At 33.6% G+C, this 9553-nt stretch overlaps 1 protein-coding gene across 1 annotated transcript in view; it reads right to left on the bottom strand.

The window, feature by feature from the left end:
* LOC106467168 (mitogen-activated protein kinase 1-like) overlaps positions 1-9553 on the bottom strand; it is a 21236-nt gene that overhangs the window by 1652 nt on the left and 10031 nt on the right. The window contains exons 4-7 of the mRNA XM_013927488.2: positions 8198-8387; positions 5012-5144; positions 4617-4688; positions 3398-3477 (exon numbers count right to left, since the gene is read on the bottom strand). Coding sequence (XP_013782942.1) covers positions 3398-3477; positions 4617-4688; positions 5012-5144; positions 8198-8387 — 475 coding nt within the window. The remainder of the gene's footprint in view (positions 1-3397; positions 3478-4616; positions 4689-5011; positions 5145-8197; positions 8388-9553) is intronic.

Here is a 9553-nt window from a genome sequence, read left to right as displayed (position 1 = left end):
GGAGCTCATGAAGAAACACGACGAAGAAGACAAATTTATGATGAAAGACATGCAAACGGAAACAATGAAGCAACACAAGAAAAAAAACATCGGTTAGCAAGAGAAAGAAAAAGTAGATGGCGCGACAAAGTCAAGAAAGATTAGCAAAAATTAGGATAACTAACTGAATCACAGCGAACAGCATTGAAAAAACTTACATGAACATTTTCTAGATGCTGAGAATATAACAGACACAAATAAGGAAGATTGAGTAACTTTGCCAAGGATTGATTTGATACACTTGGTTGCCATTAATTTTAAAAAATAAAGCAATTTCCAAAAATACCAGATTTGCTATAATTGTGAACAAGTTTCAAGGACTAACATTTGATTTTGTGGGGATATACCTGAAACAGTGTGTTTTCACTGGTGGGTAGCTTTATGTTGCTTTAACACGGACTAGGAATCAAAATCAATTCAAAGTGTACATGAAAAAAAAGAACAACCACAGAGGTAAAAACTGTTAAATAATTCTAATTTTTTTAAAAGAAATGTCGTGTATACTGAGATATTTCAGGAGTCATAAACACTTTTGTGTTTATATTCCAATGTAAAGTAGTTTTCCTGTCTTATGACGGGTTTATACTCTAGCATTAGAGCCAAGGAGCACTCTTCTTATCTGGCCTGGCATGGCCAGGTGGTTAGGGCGCTCGACTCGCAATCTGCGGGTTCAAATCTCCGTCCCACCAAGCATGCTCGACCTTTTAGCCGTGGTGGTGGTGGGCGTTATAATGTGACGGTCAATCCCACTATTCGTTGATAAATTAGTAGCCCAAGAGTTGGCGGTGGGTAATGATGACTAGCTGCCTTTCTTCTAGTCTTTCACTGCTAAATTAGGGACGGCTAGCGCAGATAACTCTCGTGTAGCTTTGCACGAAATTCAAAGTAAATCCAAACAACCAAATCTTTTTAGCTGCATGTTGCTGATGCACCTTCAACATACCACAAACCGTGTCCACCAGTGATATAGACAAAATTTGTTTCACTACAATATTTGTGTTAAAATACGTAATACCATATTCAAAAATGCAATAAAAACTATAGGTGTAAGTTATGATTTATTTCACCATTTCCTGATGTGTTTCTTTGAGCACAAAGCTGGACAATGGGCTATCTGTGCTGTGTCTACCGTGGGGGAGATTATATTTCTACAGAGTGATAATAACTAACTAAGTGGTGTAGATGTGACCAGACTTACGTTTTGTTAGATTGATAATAACTATATGTAAGTGAAAGAAGATAAGGCTTAGCGTTTTCTTCAACAAACTTAAGTACTATTTCCTAAAGTTTGTATCGCTCGAGGATATTATGAGCACACACACACGTTCGTAGCTATGGATCTAATTTTGATAATTATATTTCTAACGGAGACATCTACACTCAACCTTTACATATTTGTTGCTTTCTCTAACTAATCGAAATTGCTGGAAAACATTATAATTAAATTCTTAATTTTTTTCTTCCTATTCTTGCTTGAACAATTTTCATGAGGGCCCCACTTTGACATATTTTTCGTGTGTATGTGTTTTTCCATAGAATTCAGGCAATATTTGTTCATTGACAATTTTATACATCTAATAATATTTGCTGACTGCAGGTTGATTTTACTATTTTCAGTAACTCCGTGTTAAGTCTGAGGACTTATAACCTTTAAGTTCGGGGCTCGATTCCCATCGGTGATTTCAACGCAGATATTCCATTGTGTAGCTTTGAGCTATAAAGAAAAAAATCAGTGCACGATTTTCATAATATTTGATGCTACATTATTTTTGTTTTTGTGACATTTATCTGGACTGACTTTTATCTAGTTATAACTTTTATATTTTTAACTAAATAGCTGAAAACCGATTTGGTTTCTCAGATTTTGTTAAGTAATCAAAAAAGGAGATTTTATGCCTTCCACATCAAAAACAAATTTAATTAGATCAAATGAAGTAGTTACGATACATGCATTAAACATGAAACTGATTTATAATAAAAATGTTCAGCATGATGTCGTTTCTTTTTTTATGAAACTATCGTTAGAAAAATCACGAAAAGTATCCAAACAAAAGAGTATAAGATTAGAATAATAATATTTGAAGAAGTTTTAGTTTAAGGAGAAAGGTTCCAGAATAATGGTACATTACCCTTCAGTGCGTTATATCTACTTTATTTTAATTAATACACTTAGTTTCAGAACCAAACTTTAGTGTTGAAAATTCATACACGGTTTCTTAGGTTGGTCAAAACATTGTATAATATGCTTATTAATGAAGTTTTGGACTTGTTTTGCCCTAGAACAGTGTATATGTCTGTGTATTTTTAGACTATGGGTAAAGTATAAACATTTACTGTTACTGTTTGTTTGTTTTGAATTTCACGCAAAGCTACACGAGGGCTATCTGCGCTAGCCGTCCCTAATTTAGCAGTCCTTCCCTCTAGTCTTACGGGGGCATTATAATGTGACGGTCAATCCCACTATTCGTTGGTAAAAGAGTAGCCCAAGAGTTGGCGGTGGGTGGTGATGACTAGCTGACGTCTGAAAGGGCGAGTATGTTTGGTGTGACAGGGATTCGAACCCGCGACCCTCAGATTGCGAGTCGAGTGCCTTAACCACCTGGCCATGCCGGGCCAACATTACATGAGAGTGTATAACTGATATAAATACAAACACAACATTTCTCAATACATTTACAAACAAGTTAAATGTGTGTGTGTGTGTACAAACTTGTTACGGAGATTAAGTCTATTTCTCTACCAAACTCAGATGATTTAATTATAAAATAAAATAATTTAGTTGATAAATAATTATTACCTTGCCCAAGTCTGACTGGATAAGTTGATTTTATAGTGTGTTTTTACCTTTTCCATTACTTACGATTTAACACTTACTGAAATTACATCTTCCTGACCATCACGATATTATTAAAGTAAAGAACAGAAACAACATTTTTAGGAAACTTGCTATTATCTTAAAATCCAAACATATTGGTGATTTAATTTTGCTGAAAATATAATCATTTAATTTTATACCTAAAATCATATCTAAATGTTTATTTTAGAGCAAAGCCACATCGGGTTATTTGCTGTGTTCAGTACGGGGAAATGAACCCCCCTAACCTTACTACTGTTCCACTGGGGGATAAAATGAGAACTAAACAAATATGTTCTTCAGCTGGCAATAGAACCCTGTTCTCCCACCAGGCGACAGGTGAGGATACACACCACTATATTATCCAGGACTATACTTAAAATTAATTTTAATAAAATGTATGGATGAGTTCTAAAGAACTTTGCTTTGTCATAAGAAGTAAAAACTAAGATGGTCGCCTGTGAGAAAATAATATCTATAAATGCCAGGTCTTTCAAAAGTTACCTTTTCATTGATAATGCAGTTAAGGTCTTCCTGAGTTGGCGATCCAAGTATGCCAAGTATGTGGTTCAATTGGTCCAAATCTAAGCACATAAAAAACACGTTTGAAAAATCTTGTATCATCACATTGACTGGCAACATTAAGATACTGTCTACGAAACACGTTTCTCTAAATTAACCATAAATGGGATTTTTAACAGAATCTCAAGGCATTCAAACCTTTTAATTTTGTGTGGGGTATAAGTGCACAAACAATGACCTTTTGCAGGTATTTTGTACTTGATGTCAGAGTTACTGACCATTCATTTTATACTAATGCATATTCAGTGACAGTTCATGGTAGAGAGCAGAGTGATTAGTGGAATTTGCTAATTAATTAATCTTCACACTCATTAATTGATTATATTTAACTAACTGGCTATTCTCAGGGGATCCTTTTGAAAAATGAATCCATTATTCTCAAAAGATGACAAAAAAAGCTTCTACCTCAGAGCTCAGTCTTAGGACCTTTGCTCTTTTTGATTTACATCAATGATGTAGATGAAAAAATAGTCGATAAGTTACTTAAATTTGCCGATGATATTAAGGTCTAAGTTGTTGCTAACTGTGAAGAGGGTGCCACTGATTTACAAAAGGATCTAGATCATTTAGTGGGATTGGGCAAATAAATGCAGATGAGTTTTAATTATAATAAATGCAAGATAATGCATGTGGGTTATCATAATTTGAATTATAAGTATAACTTGGATGAGAATAACCTTAATAGTGTTATGAAGGAAAGCCATCCAAGAAGTAGAGTTAGGGGGGGATTTGATTGAGGAATTTAAGATTGTAAAGGGCAGTGATGGTGTTGATGCATCATCTTTTTTTCATATATAATGGTGAAAATGGCAAGACTAGGGGACACAAGTATAAGTTTTGGCAGGGTAGCAGTCATGTTCAGCTAAGACGGTTTTATTTTTCTAACGGGGAAGTTGGCATGTGGAATGGGTTACCTTCAGATTTGGTGGAAGCAAAGATTAAAGTGAGTTTAAAGGAAGACTTGATAAGCAACTGAATGATAAGGACCGGCTTTGAGTTGTTGTTTTTAATAGTTTATTGGAACAACATGTTCCTTGTTGTTTTTAAATATTACGTCATGTTAGAGACAAGGGATTTCATTGTCTAGTTTAAAAAACATTTTTTTTAATAAGGCATAAATCTAATATTACTATACACGTACAATGTTTTCCTGGAAAGATGGGTTTGTTGGACAACATCTCTGCCAAAATACAACCAACTGACCAAATATCAACTTTATAAAAGTTAAGGAATAGAAGTGGTTATCAAGAACAGTAACCATGTATGTACAAACACAAAAACATTTATTAACACAAATAACTTGTATAACCACAAGAATTGGTCAACATTTTGTCACAATCATTTACTTGTATGTTTTATAACACATGGGTAACGACAGTCATTGGAACAAAGATAACAATTGGATATTGTTGCAAGATATAAAACCAGATTTCATAAAGTATCATACCACAAGTATAAAGCATTAAATTTTTTTATTATACCTCAGTATAATTTCAAACAGAACTTTTGCATTAAATACTCAGTCTAAAAGGATACTGGACTTGGTGTAGCCTTTACTATTCAGCATTATCTCTGGTGCACGGTACCACCTGGTGGCCACATACTCTGTTAGAAAACCAGTATGATCGTGATCAGGATCAGCCACTCGAGCCAGACCAAAATCACAAATCTGTCAAAACAAAAAAACAGTTTTAAGATCACTAACAAAAACTGTACATTATTTATTTTGTTAGTCTCACATGGATAGAGGGTATAGGTGTATTATTCATGTTGATCTACTAATGTGTATTATTTACCATGTTGATCTACTAATGTGTATTATTTACCATGTTGATCTACTAATGTGTATTATTCATGTTGATCTACTAATGTGTATTATTTACCATGTTGATCTACTAATGTGTATTATTTGCATTAGTAGATCAACATGAATAATACACATTAGTAGATCAATATGGTAAATAATACACATTAGTAGATCAACATGGTAAATAATACACATTAGTAGATCAACATGGTAAATAATACACATTAGTAGATCAACATGAATAATACACATTAGTAGATCAACATGGTAAATAATACACATTAGTAGATCAACATGGTAAATAATATACATTAGTAGATCAACATGGTAAATAATACACATTAATAGATCAACATGGTATTATTTACCATGTTGATCTACTAATGTGTATTATTTACCATGTTGATCTACTAATGTGTATTATTTACCATGTTCATCTACTAAATACTGGCATACAATATTCCAAGTTTTATTCCTTCTGGACAGTCTTTTTTTATCGTAACTTACTATATTATCTAACTTGTACTTCTAGCTGTCTTGGATATCTGGACCATACCCAAGAACTCCTAAAAGTTTCATGGCTATCAGAGTCAGGGAAGTTGGCATTAAAGCAGTAGCAATGGGGAACTTTGAAATGACTTTAAAACTCACAAAAAAATAAATAAGTAATGACTAAAGGGGAGTTTTAAAGGAAGTTTTTTTAGTAAAAATTATCTGCCAAATAACAACTGTTCTTTATTTGTCGAAATAAAACAACATATTACTGTTTTGCTGATCATGTTACAATCGGAAATCGGCCCAATTCCTAATGCAGATAATGTACAGTATAGTTGATGAAGTCATTGTGTAGTATAATTAGCAGTTTAACCTTAAAAATTGTAATGATTACAGAGAATGTACTTTGAAGCTTCATTAAACTTGAAATGATTGAAATTATCAATAAATGTCGCAAGCAACAAAAAAAGAAAAGAAAAAAAGATCATGATTTATTTTCCGTTTTATTTGAACGAGTGCAAAATGAAAATGGGGACGACCTTGTGGTTAGTACATGATCAATACGTGACAGTCGTGAGAGACAAATCAATTGTCGAGATTCATTACCTAAATTCCATCACTAAACCACTTTCTAAAATAAACAAAGTATTCCAACCCAAGGTCAAGTATAGGTCAAAGGTCAAATAAAGTGATAGCGGTTGGAAGTTTTCATTCATAATCCAGGAGGCTACACGTACATGGTGTATGCCGAGGAACGACAGTGTATGTATCGTAATGTATAAGCTCGGTGCGCACGTGGCCACAAATGTTCGTTGTTCACAGAGCATCCACGTACTAACTTCAACCTGTACATGAATTGTGTGTTACAGGGTTACCTGTATATTATATTGTACGTGGCTCTGTTGTGCTGAAAACGAACCGAACGCTCCAAATAAACCTCTCCAAAAATAAATTGTAGGTCGTTTCACTTTTGGAAGGTACAATAATAATAGCAATAAGAGTTAATGTTTTTCTCTTTCAGGAACTAGAGAAATTACCAGTGCTTCAAAACGGCCATTGTAAAAAAATAAAATACTGTGTTTACTCCAAAGAACTGGTGAACTGAGTGTAAAACTTCCAGTGCAGTACTAATGGGGAGCCACATGGCGTATTATCCCTAGAACTTCCCACTTAAATCTCCGGTAAGCACACGATGTGCAGAGCATGATTTTTTAACCTATCTTTTGTTCAGTGTATCAACTTATGTAAATTAATAAGATACCTTTGTTGGGGGGGGGGGCAGATAGGATATTGGGGAAGGTGGCCTTGCCATCAAAATGTATAGATCACTAACGTGTTGGACATGACGGGGTGGGGGGTTAGTTAAGGTACATTTTGGGGTGGTTAGCCCCCCAAGCCCCCATAAGAAGTCATGTAGAATCAATAAATAAGCTCAAAAATCTGAAACTTTTAACAGACAAGCCTTCTAGTCAGTAACAGAGGTGTTGTTTTCACTACTGAAATATAACAGCGAACAATGTCCTACAGAAGGTTTTTTCTCTCTCTCTCCAACAAGAAGCACATATATAAATTCATTCTTTTATTAGAGCTACACCTAAAGAGAAAAACAAGTCTCATTTGATATTTTAGCCAAATGATAAAAAAATGAAAATTTTCCTCCTAAAAAAAAGGAGGTTTAACTGGAAATAACATTAGCTCTGAATGTAGTTAATTTATCGGTAATGTACAGTACCACAAATTCCCGAATGGAAATTAACATATTGAGTAAGTATTGTTCTAATATAATAATAATGATGTACGGAAGTTGACCAAGAGTATGTTCGACTTTGATCCACAAAATAGAATAGAAACATCTGAAGCTCTTTAGCAGACACGGATTCATAATAAATACATAATTAACTACAGCAGCATTTCTCAAAGTGTGGGGTGTGCTTTCCCTGGAGGACACAAATGATCTCTTTGGGAGGGGGAGGGCAGGGTAGAGTCAATAGTACAACAATGTAATTTTACAAACATTAATATTTTTAGTAATGAAAGTAATAAATAATTACCAAGACACATATAGCGATTTCATGCATATCCAAGTATTACTTCTCGTCACTTAAGTCGCTCTTTCATTCATTAAAAAAAAGGGGGGGTGCATCCGTGAACTACAGTATTTATACTTCTGTACTGTTCTTCTTTTTTTTTTATTATTCTGGTTAGAATAACACTGTCAGTTGTGTAAGAATAAATCTTTATAATCTTCCTTCAAAATTTTCAAATAAATATTTCGAGTAGAACATAATATAACTTTTATTTTTGTTACTATGATCCTAAAGAAACCTTGATACACAATTTTCTCCCTTCATAAGATATAAAACATTTCATGAACTAGTAACATAAAAACGAGCAATTGAAGGTCAATCAAGGTAGCCTACCTTTAAATCACAGGAGGTATTAAGGAGTAAATTACTAGGCTTGAGGTCTCTGTGTAAAACATTTGCTGAATGAATGTACTTCAAACCTCGAAGAATTTGATAGAGAAAATAACAAATATGGTCATTGCTTAACTTCTGGGTTCTTAGTAGCTTGTACAAGTCTGTCTCCATTAAGCACTGGACAATGTATCTGGACATTGGTCAAGAAATGGCTTCTTTTGAAGATATATACATATACTGCCAAAAATTAACCACAACAAACTCTAACCATAAAGACAGTATCTTTAAACTGCTTATAATAGTGAAATGATTTGACTCACTAGAAAATTTACTAATATATGGTATTAAAAGTAATAAGCCTTTTTTAAACTACAATTATTTACCATTGCAAAATATCTTTGTTTTGTAAAAATAAATAATTATCATTTAAAAGCTATATTTTTTATATTAATTATATACCACAAAATATATGAATAAACCGATTAACATACAGGTAAGTTGAAGCCCATAATATACCTTTTTTTTTCTTTTTTGATGACAAACAGACACAGAACACTGGATAAAAATCTACTTCACAAGAACCAACTTTTTTTCACGTGAAGAGACTCGGCAGAATCATGCTTCGGCATCAATAAGTTTAGTTTCTGACATCAAAGGCTTTAAGTACGTTTTTTTCCAAGGGCAGCATGTGTGTAAAAACTTACCAATTTTCAGGAACAATAGAATCATCTTAAATAAAGTTGTACACAACAGTCACCTTGCAATCTCAAAGTTACCATACGTATCGTTGTATAAGTGAAATTCCCAATACGGCATTCTGTAAATTACATAAGCCCGTTGCAAAAGGGTTAACGGCATATCATTATTTTAAATTAAGCTACAACACAGCTTCTATATATTACAGATATACGCATGAGAACAGTAACTACCCTCACCATTGACCACCGGTCCCAGGATACTCGGGTAGGAAAGTTTTGGATTCCTTTGTATACAGTACGACTTACACCACTGAAACCTCTTAAGTGAGAAATACAAAAACTTGAAACACAAATTTAAAAAATAACAGAAATAAACTAAAGAAAGACTAAATCTGCTCTTGTTACAAAAGTTTACAAGTAACAAGTGACAGTGTGAATAATAAAGATCAAGAAAGGAAATGGGATTTAGGAACTACGGAAAAAATACTTGGAAGGAGCAGCGGAGTGATAGGTATAAAAAAAGGATAGGAGGATCTTATTTTATAATCTAGCTTTTTAATATCGGTAATTTGAGTTCCTAATTTGTAATAAACTATAGACTTTGTATTTGGACATCACAAACATCTAATTTGAACCAATGCTGCATCCAACTTACCAA

The sequence above is a fragment of the Limulus polyphemus genome, unplaced genomic scaffold (assembly GCF_000517525.1).
Source record: "Limulus polyphemus unplaced genomic scaffold, Limulus_polyphemus-2.1.2 Scaffold2513, whole genome shotgun sequence".
Lineage (NCBI taxonomy): Eukaryota > Metazoa > Arthropoda > Merostomata > Xiphosura > Limulidae > Limulus > Limulus polyphemus.
Note: the sequence above shows the minus strand (reverse complement) of the source record. Positions and strands in the feature narration are given on the sequence as shown.